Below are 20,000 nucleotides of genomic sequence, written 5' to 3'. Positions count from 1 at the left end.
CCTTTTCTTATCCATATCACACAGCTCCTGTTAGTGACACACAGCGTTGTGTTAGTTTGTGTGTCCACACTCTGTGGCTGTGGCTGTGGTTGAGTAATGTTCTTGTGCAACGCTGAGTGTCTGCGCTCCATCTGACAGCATGTTGTGTCTACTCTGGAAGGGTGGAGTGCTTGCTTTGCTTTTCAGAACCTGACAGCTTCTGCCAATATGTCTTCTCCCTTGAGATTTTTTTCACCATTTGTTTACTTCAAAAAAATATAATTTGAAGAAATAGTGCAGATGTTCAAGTTTGACAGAATTCTCGCACGCAGAAGTTTGATGTTGAATTCGGGGGCAGAACGTAGATGTTAGATGCCCGTAGGTGTGTGTCTTTTCTGAACACCCAGTGAATATATGTATCCTTAGTTGGGGAGAGTCTGCGCTACACAGATGGAGTCTGACCTCCGAGGCTCTTATTCCGGGTCCCTTGTGTGTCGTTACAGCCATTTTAAACGACTGCATGTCCATCTCCCTCTTATGAGGTTGGAGAAGGTGCATCGCACTCGTAAAGCATTGAGAGGAGGTTGTAAATTTGGAAGTGGTCCTCCCCTTCAGAAGTTATGGCATGTTAGAGGTTACGATTATTCCGGAAAGGTCTCTGCTTCCTGTCTAAGGTGACAGTCCCTTTGGTGGGGTCCCACACAGAAGCAGTCTAAGGGAGGTGTGCAGCCATCATCCTTGAAGTGATGGGTGCACTTCCTGTTTGCGCATGTATTGCTTCCAGGTCATCAGGTCATGCTGTAATTTAGTAGACTCTTTGACTTGAAAGCAAAACAACCTCCATTCAGCTTGGGGTGTGTTTCTAAATGTCAGCAGAAGGTAAAGTAGTTTTACATGTATTTGTATCAGGGAGGTATAACACCGGGTATAATTTGGTACAGGTAGAAATTCCAGGTCTTTTAGTGCACCATCTTCTATCGCTAATTAGCACCATTCTTCAACCAGGAAGTAGAATGTCCAGGTCGACACTGTCATAATGAATGAGTAGAGGGTAAACATAGTAGGACTTTAGCTCCTCTGACGGGTTTTCTGCGTTGTGATGGAGGTTCAAATGGAGCTGAACTCTTCGCACCTCTGGAGGTTTTTCTGCGGTGTGATGGAGGTTCAAATGGGTTTCCCATCAGCCCGAAGCCTGTGGTGAGACCTGCCCCAAAGGCCCACTCCTGAGGCCGACCTACTCGCCACGACCTGCCAGTTTATGAGAGCAGAGGTCAAAGGTCAGGTGGGATTACACGGGTCGGAGTTGGGTGTCCCCGCTCGGAGCGTGCTAGCTCACAGCTCCCTTCTGGCCGTCAGGAGAGAGAGGCACTGTGGGTAATTTGTGGCCGGCAGGTGAGGCTTGTCATTCTCTGGGGCCCCCTGAGGATGCAACGTCCTTCTTCTTCTTTTTCTCTTTCTTTTTCTCAAAACCCCTCCTTCTCTCCTGTGCTGTGTCCTCCACTGTGCTACCACCCTCCCCCGTTCCCCCCCTTGTCTCGACGGTCTGATATCGGATCTGCTTGGCCCTCTCGGGAAGGCCCTGGTCGGGGATGACGGACTGCGGAGCGTGAACCCCAGTGTTTCCGCCCCGTGAGTTATGGCGTCCCTCGGGGTCGGACCGCTCTGCCGGGCCACTTCCTCAACAACCTCAGAAGTGGAGCGAAGACAGAAGGAAACCCAGCCTGGCCCTTCTACTCTCCGAAGAGCAGAACAACACCACACAAAAAAACCCAGGATGGATGTATGAAGACCATGAAAAGTACAATGGGAATTTTTTCATTGGGAAGAATAGTCTGTCTGAGAGGAGCCAGTATTGCATGCTCTTGGGAGGATGGAGAGGCCTGACATGCTGCACACCCCGGATCGCTGGTGACAGGGGCCGATTGAGCAGTAAGGCAGGGCAGCACCACCCTCAGCGCTGCCTGTGGCTTGAGACCAGCCACCAGTCAGCACTCAGGAAATGTAGAACAGAAATGAACCAAAACATACACGCAAACAACAATCAATAAATAACAACAAGGAAGAAAAACACACAAGGAAAGCAGATCCCCCAGGGTAAGGCTAGTCACAGCACAAATATTCATCATCGCATGGTGACAAAAGACCCCCTCGGATCAGAGCATCGTATCGCTCAGGATTAACGCATTTGATGTCTCATAATGATAATGACTCAGTCATAGCTACCACATCAGAGGACTCCACATCACTGGATGAGCTTAGAGTCGTTCATAAACAGCCCCCCCCCCATACCCCCCCTCCCGTCACCGCCGCCCTCCCCCAGAGCGCTGAACTCAGAGCTGGGTAGGGTTCCTTGCATGAGGTCACCCAGTCTCGCTGCAGTCTCCAATTGGGATGACGAAAACATCGACCGCAGAGAGAGAGAGAGAGCGAGAGAGAGGGCGAGAGAGAGAGACGAAGCAACCTCACAACCTCATATGAAGCTGAGATCACTGACAGAGTGTGTTTTAGTCCTCTTCACTCTTTTATTTGACTGTCATGAGCACACACACACACACACACACACACACACACACACATGCTTTTATTTATTGGAGTTTAATTGTGGGCTCCTAGGAAGTGTTTGGGAGTGCGGCACTCCTCTCGGAGGTCAAAGCACTTCCTGGATGAAGACTTCCTCTCGCTGTTGTCTGTGTGCTAATGAGAGGCCTCTCGAGCCTGTTGGTGAGAGCAGGCCTTTTTAGAGCATGTTTTTTATCTTGTGGGGAGGTATGGAAACGAGATATTTAAATGTGTGCGTGAGTTTGTGTGTGTGTGTGGGAGAAAAAGAGAGAGAGAGAGAAAGAGAGAGAAATAGAGAGAGAGAGAGAGATAGAGAGAGAGAGAGAGAGAGAACAAACAGTTGATCTAAATGCTCTGTTGGTCTGTGACGGGAGCACAATCGCTGCCCCGTGTGACAGAGATGAGAGGGAGATAAGTCAAGCGTGGGGTGGGGGGGGTTACTCTTTCCCAAGCTCATACATCTTTAATGAGTCCAGATTGGGGCTTTAACTCAGCTCTCCTCCTCCACCCTCCCCACTCAATCAACCCTTAGCCCCATCCTCCCCCCCCCCCCTCCCCACCCCCTATCCTCCGCTTCATCCAGTTAATCCTGCCCCAGCACCCCTCCACTCTCCACCCACACACACACGCACCAGAAATGCCCCCCCCCCACAGACAGCACCAGATGCCTCCTGCTTACAGAGTCCAGTAACTGCCCCTCCGTGGGGGTAAGGGCCCAGATGCCGGGGCTACAGGCCCAGGACAGATGGTCCGATGATGGGAGGATGAAAGAAAGGAAGGGACGGAGGAGGAGAAATAAGAAGCAGGGGGGGGGTCACTGGTAATGATACGACTGGACCATGCTTATTATAATAACAGCTCGTCAGGGAGGGATGACAGGATATAGTCATTGTTTGGGGGTGTGGAGGGTAAGGGTACAAATATGAGGTGTCATGGCAACCAGATGGGGCCCCCGAGAGGGAGATTATATTCATATTCAACAGTAGGAAAAGAGGACAGAGGGCAGAGAGAGAGGTAGAGAGAGAGAGAGAGTAGGGGAGAGATAGAGATCAAAGATAGGGGAAACATAAAGAGAGGGGAGAGAGAGAGAGAAAGGTTTGGAATGTCTGTGGGTTATGTGCTAAGCATGTCATCAAGGGAAAGCAGTTTGACCCTCATCATTTGAATTCCCAACGTCCCACGTACCAGAGAGGGACAGAGTAAAAAAAGAGAGAAAGAGAGAGAGAGAGAGAGAGAGAGAGATACAAAAAAAAACTAATTAAGATACATTTCAAATCAAATAATATACATTTAAAAAAAAAATCTAATATAATACCAGATTTCTATTCACTGACAAACATGGACCAACTGACTGTAATACTTGGAGAGGTGCAAACAGTGCCTCTGGCTGCCTAGTGTGCCTCTGGCTGCCATGACCTGAGAGACAGGGAGACAGTGAGTAGCTTCACCATTTATGGTTTGATCTTATGTATGTTTAAGAATTCCCACTTATGTGTGCCCATGTTTGTATGGTCCTTGCCAGTTAGCGTCATTGGTGATTATTGTTTGGTTGTTGTTTCTCCTTTTTGCTGTCGTTGTTTTGTGTTTTTTTTTTACCCAACACTGTCCTTTGGCAACCCTGTACATGAACAGTCATGCCAATAAAGCTGTTTGAATTTGAATTTGAATTTGAGAGAGCGCAAAAGAGAGCGCTTATTTTTGTTATAATTGTCATTTTGTGCTTTGGCAACGCAGTGTACGAAGAGCTGTGCCAATAAAGCCACTTTAAATTGAATCAAATTCAATTAAGAGAGCACACAATGAACAGAGCAAGGAAAATAGAGATGTTGGCTTCGCTGAACGTGATCCTTCGCTTGGCAACACATAAGGCCAGGTTCTTTTACCCAGATGTTGACTCTGACACTCTCCTCCACAGGGAATGGCATAGATGGCTTGACGTGCCCATAGATTCATTGGGAGGGGAGGTGGGGTGGGGTGGTGGGGGGGACGGGGGACGGAAATCAAAACACATGTGCAACAGGACTCACCTACAGCTGTGGTGCGTTGGGCTCAAACACAGGAACGGTATACAGAGCCACTGCTCCTGCAGGGACGGGAAACCAAACGTACAGGCCACTGGCCACCACTGTGAAACAGAAACTCCTTCGTCTGCAAATTAGATTAGTTACATTTGTGAATGAATTCAGGGATAATGAAGTGGCTGGCTGTCACAGACCGACACAGTCTGGCTCCAAATTAAAAGTCCCTTGATGCACATTAAGATGTGTTATATGGAATCAGTCAAGGTGAGATGTATGCACTTAATAAGGTATATTTTAAGGACTATGACTTTTTACTATTATTATGACTCCAAATCCTACAGGTAGAGCCAAAATGTCTTTGCACCTGGCAGATAAGTCCTTACTTGCAGAGGTGTGCTGCTTGTTTGCTGTAGGTTTCCCTGGAGGAGCTTGTGGGAGGGAGACATGTGATCAGGCTTGTAGCTCCTCGTGACAGCATGAAGCGTGCTTGTCGAGGTTTTGAAGTGCTGGTTACATTTCTGGCCTACATCCGTGCCACTGAACTTTTAAAAGGACGGGACTTTCCTTCTGCGGGGGGATCCTAGTGTGTGTGCATGTATGAGTGTGAGGCCATATATTACTTTATGGGCTAGTGTGTGTATATGTGTGTGTGTGTGTGTGTGTGTGTGTGTGTGTGTGTGTTTGTGTGTGTGTGTGTTTGTGTGCGTATGTGTAACTGTGTGTGTGCATGCATGCGCGTGTGTGTGTGTGTGCATGCTAGTGTGCTAGTGCATGTATGTGTATTTGTGTGTGTGTATGTGTGTTTTAGTATATGTGCGTGTGTGTACATGCTAGTAAACTAGTGCAAGTGCGTGCGCGCGTGTGTGCGCGTGTGTGTGCGTGTGTGTGTGTGTGTGTGTGGTGGAATAACACACATCATGCCTCTCCTTCAGTGTGGCTGCTGGTGCGTATCTCTCTTAAATCTCTCGTGTGTGTTTCTGTTCCATCTGTTTGTTTTTAATAGTCATCCTGCAATGATGAATAAGTCTGATTGCTGATACCTTCATGTGCGAGTGAAATATGCCGGCTGCATTTATATCTAAGAGCAGAGGGAAAGAGAGATAGATTAGGGAGGGAGTGAAGAGGAGGGAGGGAGGGAGGGAGGGAGAGAGGGATGAGGAGTGCGAGGCAGAGAAAGACAAAAAGCAGCGGATATGTCTGCTTCCTCCACGTTGCTTTTAGTTGTCCAGTTCGGAATGTTGAGCTGGTTTTTGTCAGTACCATCTTTGGGCTTTGGAGTGTTCTTTGTCCCTGGGACACACACACACACACACACACACACACACACACACAATAATGTATTGTACTGCACGGACACGTTCACACATGTGTTCACACATAAACATACTGTAGTACATGTGCGCGCGCGTGCGCACACACACACACACACACACACACACAAACACACACACACACACCGCCACAGCCTGATGAGTGTTAACCTCAACCCAACACAAACACAGGGCTAATGTAACGCTGTCAGCTTGCCAAGCTATTACATGACCGAGCGTTGTGTTGAAATGAACTCGCTCTCATTCCTGACCCACTTTTCCCTCTCTCTCTCTCTTTCTCTCTCTCTCCTCCAGTTCCTCCTCTCTCTTTTCTTTTCCTGAAAACCTTTCTCTGCTCCCTCGTTCTCTCTTTTGTCCTGCTTGTCTTTTTGGACTGGAGCCAGAGTCTTATATACAAAAGCCACATATGCTGCACCACTCTGGACCTGGTGGGCTCGGCAAAGAACTCCTGGTGTCAAATTATGCAACGCTGGAGTAACACACACACACACACACACACACACACACACACACATACACACATCCACATACACATACACACACATACACACACATGCACATATGCACACACACACATCCACAAACACACACAAACACATGCGCACACTCACACACACACAGACACACACACATACATATACATACACACACATGCACTCGTGTGCATACACACACATATATACATACACACACACATATATACATACACACACACTCATATACACACACACACACACACAGGCCCATCACCATCCCCGTCGTGAAACTTTCCATGCAGCTGAGCGGTTACCTTAAGTCCATTTGGGGCTTAAACAAGTCTTGGAGGGGCAATTGCTCCTAATGTTGATGCGTTCTCCAGACCCCTCTGTGTTAAATTGGGAGACGCTGATCGCTCCGTTACTGACGCAGGTTGCCAAATGGCTAGCGCTTCCATGACGACACACTCTTCCTGGCAATGTAAGGTGAACCCCAACATTTTGCCCCTAATATAAACACACACACACACACACACACACACACACACAGAGAGAGACCCATTAAGTGTGTACTAGTGTTTTTACTGTATATAGTTTTTCTTACACACACACACTTGCATACAATGCAAAACACGCACTCAGACTCATGAATATGGTCTTTCTTACACACATATACACACACACACACACACACACGTACATACTATGCAAAACACGCACACTCACACGCCTGCACCCACGCTCATCCTCACAAACACACACACACACACACACACACACAAACCTGCATTTCTGGCACAGCAAAAATCAGATGGCGATAGCATCTTATCATCGAACGAGTGTTGGAACTGGATGAGCGAATTCGTTCCAAGATCACGGAGAGCGTTCGCTGATTCCAAGGTGCTCTTTAAACAACCCTTGTGTTTTTGTCATCCCCCCACCACCCCTGTGTGTGTGTGTGTGTGTGTGTTATATTTTGTTTTTCAGAGCATTTCTGAGCGGTTACACCAATCAGCAGCCTTAATGGAGGTCTGCCGGTCAGGCCACATTAGCCTGATGTGAAGCAGCTGTGGGCCAGGGCCTCGCGGTCTCATGTGGTCTCCGGCGGCCTCGGCCCCTCCACCTCCCTGTCACTGGCTTCGGGGTGGGGTGGGGTGGGGGACAGTGACCCCCACTGTGTGGAGGCTTGAACCACGGCACTGCTCGCTCATCACATTCAGAGTGCAAGAGCAACAACAAAGGAAAATACAGCACTTTTCTTTCTGCAAGCTTTCCCCTTTTGTGGGCACTCTGTGTGTGTGTACACTCTGTGAGGTGTAGTCCTGCATGTATGTTTGTGTGTGTGTGTGTGTTTGTTTTGTGAATATATGTGATGTGTGTGTGCAAAGTGTGTGTATTTTGTTTGTGTGGTGTATCTCTCTGTGAGTGTGCTTTTTAAAGTTAAGCTTGGCTCTTTGTATCGCCTCTTTTTCATTTTGACAGATCCATGAGGAGTCTGTGGATGAGTTATAGCTTGGATGTGTGTCAGTGCATGGCACCAGAGAGAGAGAGAGAGAGAGAGAGAGAGAAAGAGGGAGGGAGAGGGAGAGAGAGAGAGAGAGAGAGAGAGAGAGAGAGAGAGAGAGAGAGAGAGAGAGAAAGAGGGAGGGAGAGGGAGAGAGAGAGAGAGAGATCTTGCCTCGCTCCACTGAAATGGACTACACCCATGCTCTCTTCCCCGAATCCAAGGGGTTTCCCCCCCTCTGAAGTCATTGGTTTAGCCCTGTTTATAGGGAACTTATACCCAAATATTCGTCACATACCATAGAGGTAAATCTTCTTACCATAGAGGTAAATCTCCATAACATGAGATCGGCCTTTTAGCCCCCCATTTTTGTTTGAACGTAACTCTTCTCAAATTACAGTAAACAATCAAAGGCCACAGACATCACAGAGGGCAGCTGTGTGTGTGTGTGTGTGTGTGTGTGTGTGTGTGTGTGTGTGTGTGTGTGTGTGTGTGTGTGTGTGTGTGGAGCCAGATTGCGGGTCTACCTCTGTCTTTAATCCCGTCTGAGTTGAGACCCCCAGTCAAGTCCATATGGACATCGGATGGAGATCCCAGATTATGTCGATTGGACAGCTTTCTGAGTCTGAGCTGCGGGGACGATGAAATGTTCCGCCCTTTGATCCCGAGAACTGCTCGGAATGCCAGGGAGGATTCCGGGGTGCAGGTGGCACAGAGAGCTGGGAAGAATTCCATTGTCTTGTTTATATTTCTTTCTCTTTCTCTACCTCTTGATCCCTCTTTTTTCCAAAGCTGCCTGAGGACAGACTTCATTCTTTCCTTATCGCTGGTTTGCATCGTATCTTTGTGAAACTTGGCAGCTTCTTGGCCCGCGCAATCGTAAAAATCCGCGCAATCTTAAAAATCCATCATCTGTGTGAAAAGAGGATGTTGTGCTGATCTGCTCTTATCAAATCACCCTGCCCTCCTCAGCATATGGGGACCTGTTGATGTGATGAAGGGGGGGGGGGTTATGTGCGTTCGGACCCACACCAAGTACGAGAGAGGACTGATTCTTCCTCACATCTCGTTTTTTCTTTTTCTTAATTCCTTCTTGCTTTCTCTTCTCTCTGCATTACTCATCCCCCCTCTCTCCATCCCAACCCTCTTTTTCTTGTCTCCTCTCTTCTCTTCTCTTCTCTTCTATTCCAACACTCGCAAGGTCTTTTTGAGGTGCCGTGTGCAAGGATAGGGGCTTACATGACTCAGAGAGAAAGTGGATCTGTGGGTAGATCTCCACCAGCATCAAACACCATTCAAAGGGACATCAGCACTCTCAAAGTCTCTCTTTGACCTAGATGAACTTTGACCTTTGGCTTGTCTGGCTAGCTTGCTAACTCTGCCCTATGCCACCTTTATTGGAGGTTGCTACTTTTGTCAGTGTTAATGGAGTGAAGCGGCCTTTCATAGGTCTCCAGACAGTCCCCTTATTCTTCTGAGTCCCTCCCTCTCTCCCTCTCTCTCCCTCTCTCTCTGGAGTCTGAGGGGTGTCTCGTGTGAGGAGGGGTCAGGGGGTCGGTTGTTGTTTTGACAGGCGTGCCTGGAATACCAGCGCTGAGCTGCCAGGAGCAACTTCAGCAGGCGAGAGAGAGATGGAGAGAGAGAGGGAGAGAGAGAGAGAGAGAGATGGAGAGAGAGAGAGAGAGAGAGAGAGAGAGAGAGAGAGAGAGAGAGAGGGAGAGAGCGAGAGAGAGAGTGGGAGAGATGGAGATGGAGAGAGAGAGAGAGAGAGAGAGAGAGAGAGATAGTCAACAAGAGCTGGGTGTGGTTCCCTTTGTCTCTCTCTCTCTCACACTCCTTTGTTTTAGTCTGTCACTTTGAATCCATTTTCTTTGTTTTTCTCTCTGTTCCGTGCTCTCCACCTCCCTCTCGTGCTACACCCGTCTTGTCCTTTTGCTCTTGCTTGTGCTGTCCTCCTCAAACATCATCTTTCTGAGTGGATCCTCCTGTCTGTGTGTCTTCAAATCTCCATTTCTCACCTCTGTTTCATTTCATTCTTGCTTTTCTCCTACTTACATCAACCTTGTCACTCTCCTCTCCTAACTGTTCCTTCTCCTTTTTCTCTCTCCCTCTCTCTTTGTCTGCGCTGTAATCTGGCTGAGTGGCCTCCTCTGTCTCCTCTTGTCTGAGTTGGTTTTGAAACATGCGGTGTGTTGTTTCCCTCTGCCCTGATTGACACAGCTGCACAGGCTCACAACGACTCTAAAACCTCCTCTTACTCTTCGCAATCACACCCCTGACCTCGCCCCGGCCGTCAGCCACTTGGCCTAGTTCTCAGCACCAAGGGACGCAGTGCCTTGATCACACCGTCTGTTCTTTGTCTTCTTCTTCCTCTTCTTCTTCTTCTTCTTCTTCTTCTTCTTTTTCTTCGTCTTCTCCTTCTCCTTCTTCTCCTTCTTCTTCTTCTTCTTCTTCTTCCTCTCCTTGTGTGTCGACCTTTATCTGTTGTCATCTCTCTGTTCCCATGTAAAAAAACGAAAGGCTTTTTCTATATGGGTTTGTTTTCTTACATTTACATTTAATCATTTGCCAGATGCTATTTTACAAAGTGACTCGCAAGGTTACAATGCAAGAAAATATCAGCTCAGGGAACATTGAAAGCGAAGTGCCATAACCTCTCCCACCTCTCCTAGGAAGTGCATTCCATATAGGATACTCAGCTCTTCCCTCTCCCTCTACCCACCTCTCTGTTATAGGGTGACTGGGGTGCAGGTAGTGCGTACTCTGAAGTGCATACTCTCTAATGCACTGATGAGGGTGCGGGTAGTGCGTACCCTGAAGTGCATACTCTCTAATGCACTGATGAGGGTGCGGGTAGTGCGTACTCTGAAGTGGATACTCTCTAATGCACTGATGAGGGTGCGGGTAGTGCGTACTCTGAAGTGCATACTCTCTAATGCACTGATGAGGGTGCGGGTAGTGCGTACTCTGAAGTGCATACTCTCTAATGCACTGATGAGGGCGCGGGGCAGGAAGCCCAGGCATCTGCTGATGCTGTGGAGGCTCAGAGGGCTCCTGTGCTGCGGGGACAAGGCCAGTGTTGTGCTGAAACCTCTCAGCAATGAGACTTAATTTAATCAGCGCTGTGGGTGGAAGGGCTTGGTGGAGACTGGAAGAAAAGGTTACTTGTGTATGGTGTGCAGTATTTTGGCGTGGAGTGGGGTGGGGTTGTTTCTGTGTGTGTGTGTGTGTGTGTGTGTGTGTGTGTGTGTGTTGAGACATGTGACTGTAAGTAAAGCCGTACCTTGTCCTGCCACTCACAACCACTTCCTCTCTCTTTCTCTCTCTCTTTCTCCTTCTCTTTCTCTCTCTCTCTCTTTCTCCTTCTCTTTCTCTCTCGCTCTCTTTCTCCTTCACTTTCTCTCTCTCTTTCGCTCTCTCTTTCTCCTTCTCTCTCCCCATGAGAGGTCTTGTTGCGGTTCATTCAACACCCCTAAGTGGATTAGTTGATTTTGGTTGAGGGCTTTACACTTGACCTTCAATCTAGATGGGACTCTTATTCTCCAGGGCTGAGGCACACAGCGATGACCACATGTCCCGTGTGTGTGTGTGTGTGTGTGTGTGTGTGTGTGTGAATTTGTGTGGAAGCTTGGGGTCTTTATCTTGCTCTCCTATCTCTACCGGGGTGACGTCAGCATTGACATATTTCGGATCGCCGAGCCAGGCAGCCAAAGATCATCTCCACTCCCCCTAAAAAACCACTACCTCATGCTGACACACAAACACAAATATGTGTAACCACGTCCACACACACACACACACACACACATACTCACATATCCCTGACTAAAGGTCTATGTCTTCACCGCTGTCTGCACTTACATTGTTCTGTGTGATTTCAAAACTCACTGAACTTTCAAATTGGGCCTGTTAATACACCGTCACACTGTAAATCAAGATGTGCTCAAAACCTTGAGTTGGACATTCTGCCTCCACTTCAACTTCTACAATCGTGACCTCTGTGGCCCCTGTGGGGAAGTCAGTGTTCTCCCTAAGATTAGTCCAGAAGGCCTTGGCTACTTACTCACTGCATGCTCATGTCCTGCCAGTTGACCTTTGACCCTCTGTGGGCCCTGCAACTGCATCTGGAAGTCTGAGTCACGAACCAAAACTATTTGGTCATTTTAAGAATTTACATTTCTCCCATCTCCAAATGTGGCCCTCATCTGTCACAGTGATCAGTCATGATTGCATGGAAGCTCGTTTGTCCAGTGCAGGTGGACAGGCTATAAGGCCATATTAAGGAAAGATCCAGGCCAGGACCAACTGAAAATCATTTTTAAATGTATTGTGTGAAGCTAGCTAATTGCTATTGGTTAACACCACATTCTCACCCTTGACCCTTGAAATTGTATTCTAGCCCCCCCCCCCTCCATGACTCCAACTGACCATCCAAGACTCATGATATGAAACATCAGCAGGAGCACAGAAGCAATAACAGAAACAAATATTTAGATGTTTGTCATTTCTGAAATGAATGACCGCAGAAAACAATCAGAGCTGACCCAAAAAATTGTAAATAGTTATAGATGCGTGAAATCAAAATACTCATTATTGATTTGTGCCTGTAAAAGAATTAACTGTGTAATTGGATACAGTAGTGAGTGTATAGACTACAGTCCTCAAGCATCAAAAAATGTGAAGAAAAAATAAATAAAACAATCAATCATTTTAGGCTTGTTGTTATTCCATAAAATGAGAGAGACAGACAGAGAGAGAATAGAGAGAGACCACTCTGTGGTTGAGCATAGTAGTTTGCATGGAGTGTGTGCTGGGAGGAGAGAACTTGTCTCATTGGTCGGCCGCGCAGAACGTCGAAGTTAACTGCTGAAGTGAACACAAGGCACTGCTGCAGCGAGTGGGAGAGAGGGAGGAGGTTTGAGGAAGAAGAGAAGTAGGAGGTCAGAGGAAGAAGAGAGAAGTTGGGAAAGTTTGAGTGGAAGCAGTCGTTACTGGCTGACTGAGAGAAAGCCGTAGAGAGGGAGCTTGTCAGCGAGGTTGATAACTATACCGTTGAACAGACACAAGTCTGCCAGTCCGTGGCTCACCCGTGGCTATTGGAGTTTAATGAAACGTTTCAGACGCGTACTCGCCTCGTCTCCCTAAGCTTTTTGGGATTAGATGCATTTGTCTTCACGATGCGGAACGATCCCTTTCTGTTCGCTTCCCGGGGTGAGTGTATCAACCTTTCTTTTGTAGAAGATAGTGACGAAGTTCGGACTTCGACTACTTTGGTTTAGGAGTGGGCCAACGATAAAGAATAACTTTCACTGAGCAGCAACGACCTTTAGGAAACTTTTCGCCCCTACCGGCTCTTCTCGCGTGTGTTATTCTAGAAATGTTTCCAATTATGAAGTATGAACCCACACAGTTGTATGGAGACATAGCCTACTCGTATACAAGAAGAGGTATCCCTTGAGTTCGTATTTTTCCTTTTTCTTCTAACTGATTTGATGGTTTCAAGTGTCTATGTGGTCAAGGGAATTGTGAATTAGTTATACAATAGAGCATATGTGTTCGATAGTTTTGTGTGGTGTTAGGTGGTGGTAGGGAAACTGTATCGCACATTCTCACCCCTCCACGAAGGCACATACTGTGGAGACTTCCCCGTGACTACAGACTTGATGTGTTTAGTTGTGTTTGAAGCTCTCCACAGTCTTGCCACTTTGAAGCACAATGCTGGTGGTGAATAATATTGTTACCACTGTGAGAAGTTGTCTTTACTGATTTGTTGGGTGTAGCCGAGCCGACACAACCTGAAACCGCTGTCCTCATAGACAATACGCCGCTCTTTAGCTCGGTCAGTCCTGAAAGAAAGCGTGCCTGCAGTCGCTTTGGTCGCTTTCCGTTACAGCCGATATGTCTGCCTTTGGACCTGCACAGTTCTACGTTTTTAACCACACTCCCTCTATCTCCAGGCAGCCTTTAATTTCTCCTCCTTTCTCCTCAGTGCAAAATTATACAGATTTCCTAAAGAGAACACCAAGTAATTCAGTTAGTCTTCGACAGGCACGTGCACAGACATTTTGGGGGGCAGGTGCTCAAACCAAAAAAAGGGCACCCATCGCCAAAATTATTAATGAAATTAAAAATAATAATAATAAATAAATAAATAAAAAACACAGTAGGATATTCTCAACTTAAATATTTATTTTTGTTAAAAAACTAACTCAAATTATCTCCTGAATGTAACTCAGTCCTACACTCTGTCTGTCCTTCCTCATCCATGATGGGCTCCTCTGAACCAGGTAGGGTTACTGATTCTCCCTTATTTGTTTTACCAGTTGATGGCCTGATCCAAGATAAAAGAGAGTCTCTCTTTTCTTGGCATTATGCTGCACATTTTGTAAATGAGATAAATCAATGTTGTGCATAATGATCAAGAGCAGTCTTACATTACATTATCTCTGTAAAGCTGACAACACAGTACACACACATTCTTTTTTACTGTTTTCTGACTGAGTTGAAGCATAAGCAGCATTACACTAATAATATACCACAATATACCTCACCAGACTGTCATGTAGCTCAACTTAAGACCTACCTTTCATTTCAATAATTGTTTAAATGAAACAAAACTATTGAACTTGTCTAATTTGTAGAACCGTAAAACTGCCTTTAAATTATCTGCCTGTTTGCCTGCCTACCTGTCTGTCTGTCGGCATGTCTGTATCTCTCTCCCTCTCTCTCTTCATTAAACATGACAAACGTCAGTAAACAGCCGGACAAGGCTTTGAAATCACAGATTTCGTGAGTTTTGTGTTTGTTATTTTTTTTTAGGAAACGTCGTACCAGTTGGGACGTAATGTTTTCAGCGGCGCTAATGTTGTGGTTAATTTATCACCAAACAACGTCGGGGGATTGCACAAACACTGTCATTACCTGTTTGTCTGATGCTGCGGGTCAGAGAAGAAGTAGGCTGCAGCCATTTGGCCTGGCGCTCAGCACTGCATGAGCACTAGGAGGAGGGAGGGGCGCGTGGGGCTTGTGAGCGCCGCGGAGCATGTCGGGGAGAAATTCTCACAAGAACTCAAATAAATGCCCCGTCATATATCAAAACACATTTGGGGGGAATTGATGACAGAGAGAGTAATTTTTATTCTTAAATATTGATGAATGAAGAAAAAATGCGGCTCCAGCAGAAGGGGCACTTTTCTCATCCAGGGCAAAAGGGCAGGTGCTTGAGCACCACTAGGGGTCTATCTGTGCACGTGCCTGGTCTTCGACATCAGTTCACTGGGTTAAAGTAGTCTGTGCTCTTTCGAGAAGGAGCTTTTTCCACTCTAGGATGAGTTCCCTCACGACAGGGAGCAGGGTGGCCTACTGCTGTGGACCAGATTGCTGAGGTGCTGGTGTTGGCCCACCTCTGGTGGCTCTCAGGCGTTGAAAATGCAGCCATTGTGCCATTTGGTGAAACCCCAAAGATAGGGAACCAAATCCTGTGCATCACTCAGTCCCCCCCTCTTCCTCCCCCCCTCCCTTTTTCTTTCTCTCTTTCTATCGGCAGCTGATGATGTGGGTAACTTGGCATCAGCCTTGGCAGTTGGTGCTTTTGCGGCGTGTCTGGTCTGGTGTGTTGATTGGGCTCCATTCATCATGGAGTCTGAAAGCGGTCTGGAAGTGTGAACATGTTTATTGGTGTTTATTATTGTAATCTTCCTGTGCGAAACCCCGGCGGACTGGCATCATTTGGCGCTCCATTTGAAGTGGGTGATTGATGTGGGCACTGTGTCCTCTCTCCACTGCGTCATCTCTGGATTTGGATTGGGATTGGTGGGCGTGTGCGGTAGGGGGTTCCCTTCTTTGCCCCACCAGTGCAAAAAAAACAACAACTGACAATGCTATGACTTCATCCCCACATGTTGCTGTTCAGCAAGTGTTTTTCAATGATTAGACTTTTTCCCCTTTATAACTATATAACTATCAAACCCTCTTTTGTCAGACGGCGCAGATGGCATGGATAGTTGGATGCAGGGTAGGGAGAGAAAGGGATCAGAAACTGACACAGAGACCTCATTTTGTTTCATAATTGGTCTGATATTCTGCTTAAACAACATACGTGTCGATTTTACTAAATGCTAACTGTTACATTAAGCTAGCTGGCAAGCTCAAATTACACCAGTATTACAAGCTAGTTTGATCATTCCCTAGCTATATACAATTTTCCTTTTGAGGAACGATAAAGTTCTCTCTCTCTCCTACAGAAAGGTTTTATTCTCATTCTCATCAGCTGGTCGTTGGGCACAAAGCCACATTCAGAGGAGAAGGTGTCAATGCAGATCATACCTTGTCATTATATTTTATGTACCGTCTGTCAAATTATATCAATCATAGGCCTACACTTTAGCATCTATAAATAGTTTTTGATTCAAATGTAGCCCCCCCCCCCCTTTGGATGTCACTTCTGTTTCTCTCTATCTCTTCCAGTGTGATGGTTTACTGTAAGCGTGATCATTCATTATGCTGATAGGAATCTATCTGCCAAAGCTGTTTAACGACTCCCTCTACACAATAGAGCGGAGGTATGCTGTGGCACATGCCAATGTTTTTTGCATAATTTTGGCCGATGAGAATTCTCCCTCCCTTTTGTATGCCCTAATAGGCTTACCCCCCCCCCCCCCCCCTCCCCCATACCTTTTAAGAGGATCAGGACATGGGGATGGGGTCTGTCTGGCATCGGGGGAGTTACAGTCCTGATTTTGGGCATCACCCTTACTGCACGGGGATTCCTCGAAAGCAACCCAAATTAAAACATAGCGGAGTGTCTCTCCAGACTGGCCAGATTGCCACTGGTGCCTTTTTTAGCTCCCTATGAAATGATAATCTTGTCATTGACCTTTTACATGTATTTATTTAGCAGACACATTTATCCAGAGTGGCCTGCTGGACCGTGCAGATGTGCATTTTCATCAGCATGTATGAACTCACGACCTTGGTGTTGCCAGCACCTTGCTCCCCACCAGTTGAGCTACAGGGGCAAAATAAGGACTCAAATATATTTGTTGAATTTGCTGTTGTTGGACTTGGCCCACGTCTGCGTTGGGGGCTTTGGGTTGTGTGTTTTGAAGATGAGGTTTCATGCTAGGGTGAGCTCGTTGAGGCAACAAGCGCATCATCAAAGGGCACCCCTGTCAGATGACAGGGCCCTTTGAGTGGAGGATCACAGCACTTGGCCCGAGTCCAGACAAAGTTGGAGAGGCCTGGTACCGAACGACTCCTCCTTTCAAACACCTCATGCCTTTTATCTGAGCTACTCCAGTTCACATGTGCTTACCCACTACTTGTCTTCTGGTCTCTCTTGCTACACACACACACAGACAAAGACACAGACACACACACACATACACATATACAGGCAGACACACACACACACACACACACACACACACACACACACACACACACACACACACACACACACACATATACAGGCAGACACACAAACACACACACACACACACACACACACATACACAGGCACCCAAACACATGTGCACATGTAGTATCAGTACTCCTCCCTCCCCCCTCCCTCTCTCTCTCTCTGCTGTGGGATGGTGGTAGATTCTGGGTTTTTGCCTGCCTGTTATCATGTTGTCAGTGCGTGGTTGGGTGGGCTGGTTCTCTCAGACGCATTAGTCTACCCTCCTGTACCCTTTCCAGCAGCAGAGAAGCGAAGGCCAGACCAGAGACCTCACAAACATCTGGCCTGCTGCTTCTGCGTTTCGCTGGATCCAGTTCCTTTACATTTACGGTTCAGCTGGCTAGTCGAGTGATAGCTGGCAGACGTTAGTTCAACAGAGCAGATTCCATAACATGCAAATAAATGAATAAAACAACTTCCAGATAGTTGAAAGTTCAGAGATCCTTGTTTAAAAGTGCTCCCAGCAAAGAGATACAAGTTCTGGTGTGGAGTGGGCAGTCATGGAAGTGGGCCTGAATCTTTCATGAAGCCCCACTGAAGGATTTAAATGAAGGAGACCTTATTCAATGCAAAATCACAATGCCACTGGATCGTGTCTATGATGGAATCAAACGTATTCGGGCAAGGCCAGCCTTCTGGCCTGGCTGTGCTGTGCAGTAAAGAGGTGGTGCTGTGCTGTAAAGAGGTGGTGCTGTGTTGTAAAGAGGTGGTGCTGTGCTGTAAAGAGGTGGTGCTGTGCAGTAAAGAGGTGGTGCTGTGCAGTAAAGAGGTGGTGCTGTGCTGTAAAGAGGTGGTGCTGTGCTGTAAAGAGGTGGTGCTGTGCAGTAAAGAGATGGTGCTGTGCAGTAAAGAGGTGGTGCTGTGCTGTAAAGAGGTGGTGCTGTGTTGTCTTAGTGGCTCACTGATTATTTGTCCTAGAGCAGCGTCTGATGTGCAGGTCCAATCACTCCAGCTCCAGCGCCAACCCACACCAGGCCTCAACACTGAAGCCCAACGAGATTCCCAGTCCCCTCAACCCACACACACACACACACACACACACACACACACACACACACACACACACACACACACACACACACACACACACACACACACACACACACACTCTCATACACACACTCGTCACAGGCACCACAAAGTCTCCCCCGTCTCTCCCAGAAAGAACATCCAAAAAAGCTCTGCTTTGTAACCACAGCCCACCCCCCCCACCCCACCCCCCCTCAGCACCCCTAACCCCTAACCCTCCTCGTCTCTCCTCTCCTTCTCTCCACTCGTCTCCCTCATTCCCGGTGTGGTTTCGGGGGCTGACTCCCTCTAATTATCTCCTTACTGATGTGCTCTCACTGCCAGACCCTCTCATCCCTCTCTCCCTCCCTCCCTCCCTCTCTGCATCCCCTCCTCTCTCATCACTACAGTAAAAGGGGACACTCACTCTATCCTTGACTTCTGTCTGTCCATCCATTTGCGACATTCTGTCCATCCGTCTGTTTGCATTCTCTTGTCCATTCTCCGGTTGTTCCTCTCAAGCTACGTTCATGGTTCTACTGCCATAATAGGATCTTTCTCGCTCCACACTTCCCTCCCTCTCTCCCTCTCTCCCTCTCTCCCTCTCCTTCTGTGTCACTCTCTCGTTCCCCATGTCTTCTCCAGCCTCTGATGCTGGTGGTTTTGGAGCAGTGCTGTGCATGGTTGGGATGATTTGTGGTGCCGTTTCTCCACCGTGCTGGTCTGTGCTGTGCTGGTCTGTGCTGGGCAGTGGAGCGGCATCTGTTTGCAGCCTGTCATTAGCCTAATAACAGAGCATTAGTGTGATTCCAGCTGCTGGCTGAGGGACAGGAGAAGGCCAAGGTCAGAAATCAGAGTTAGTGTGTGTGTGTGTGTGTGTGTGCACAGGCACGTGTGTGTGTGTGTGTGTGAGGGGGAGAGAGAGAGAGAGTTTGGCGGCGCGAGGCTTTGATTTCACCTGAGTAGATGTGCAGGAACTGACACACACCTGCCCTTATCGCTCATGGCACATTCTTGTGTGGGGGTGTGCGTGGGTGTGTGGGTGGGTGTGTGGGTGTGTGTGTGTGTGTGTGCGCGTGTGTGCGTGCGTGTGTGCGTGTGTGTGTCAACGGTGCGAGAGTAGGAATGAACTTGTCCACCCTTGGGGTATCATTAGTCATGTTTTCATTGGACTTGCCTTGATGGCACACATTCACACGTACAAACACTTTCCCACCATGTGGACACAATTTCTGTCTCGTCCGTGTGTGTGTGTGTTTGTGTGTGTGTGTGTGTGTGTGTGTGTGTGTGTGTGTGTGTGTGGGACTAGGAGTGCTAAGTGAAGTCAGTTCTATACGATGCTCTTGTGTTGTGTTTGCCCACCATGTCAATCCTCTGCAGTCCGTTACTGAGCTGACCACAGTTACTGATGACAGAAATCTCACACTCATTCCACTCTGATGTGGGAGTTAGGGAGAGGGAGAGAGAGACTGTGTGTGTGTGGGTGTGGGTGTGTGTGGGAGAGAGAGAGAGGGACATCTGGATTTTCTCACACACCTTCAGTCAGTGTGTTGAGTCTGAATGGCATCAATCGTCAGGGAGAGTGAGAGAGACGATAGACGAATGAAAAAAGCAGGGGAACGAAAGATCAAGGAGTCATGAAAATGGAGAGGGAGAAAGAAA

At 47.5% G+C, this 20,000-nt stretch overlaps 1 protein-coding gene across 2 annotated transcripts in view; it reads left to right on the top strand.

Annotated features, from left to right (window-relative positions):
• afap1 (actin filament associated protein 1) overlaps nt 1-20,000 on the top strand; it is a 75,599-nt gene that overhangs the window by 18,052 nt on the left and 37,547 nt on the right. Inside the window, exon 1 of one of the 2 annotated variants that reach the window (XM_012820425.3) lies at nt 12,372-13,081. The exons of the other annotated variant lie outside the window; for it this stretch is intronic. Within the exon in view, the coding sequence (XP_012675879.1) occupies nt 13,048-13,081 (34 nt within the window). The 5' untranslated portion in view covers nt 12,372-13,047. Of the gene's footprint in view, nt 1-12,371; nt 13,082-20,000 lie in introns of those variants that run through there. 2 annotated transcript variants of the gene reach the window in all.

This window comes from Clupea harengus, chromosome 18, assembly GCF_900700415.2.
Source record: "Clupea harengus chromosome 18, Ch_v2.0.2, whole genome shotgun sequence".
Taxonomy (NCBI): Eukaryota; Metazoa; Chordata; class Actinopteri; order Clupeiformes; family Clupeidae; genus Clupea; species Clupea harengus.
The sequence above is the reverse complement of the archived record's forward strand: the minus strand, read 5'-3'. Positions and strand labels throughout refer to the sequence as shown.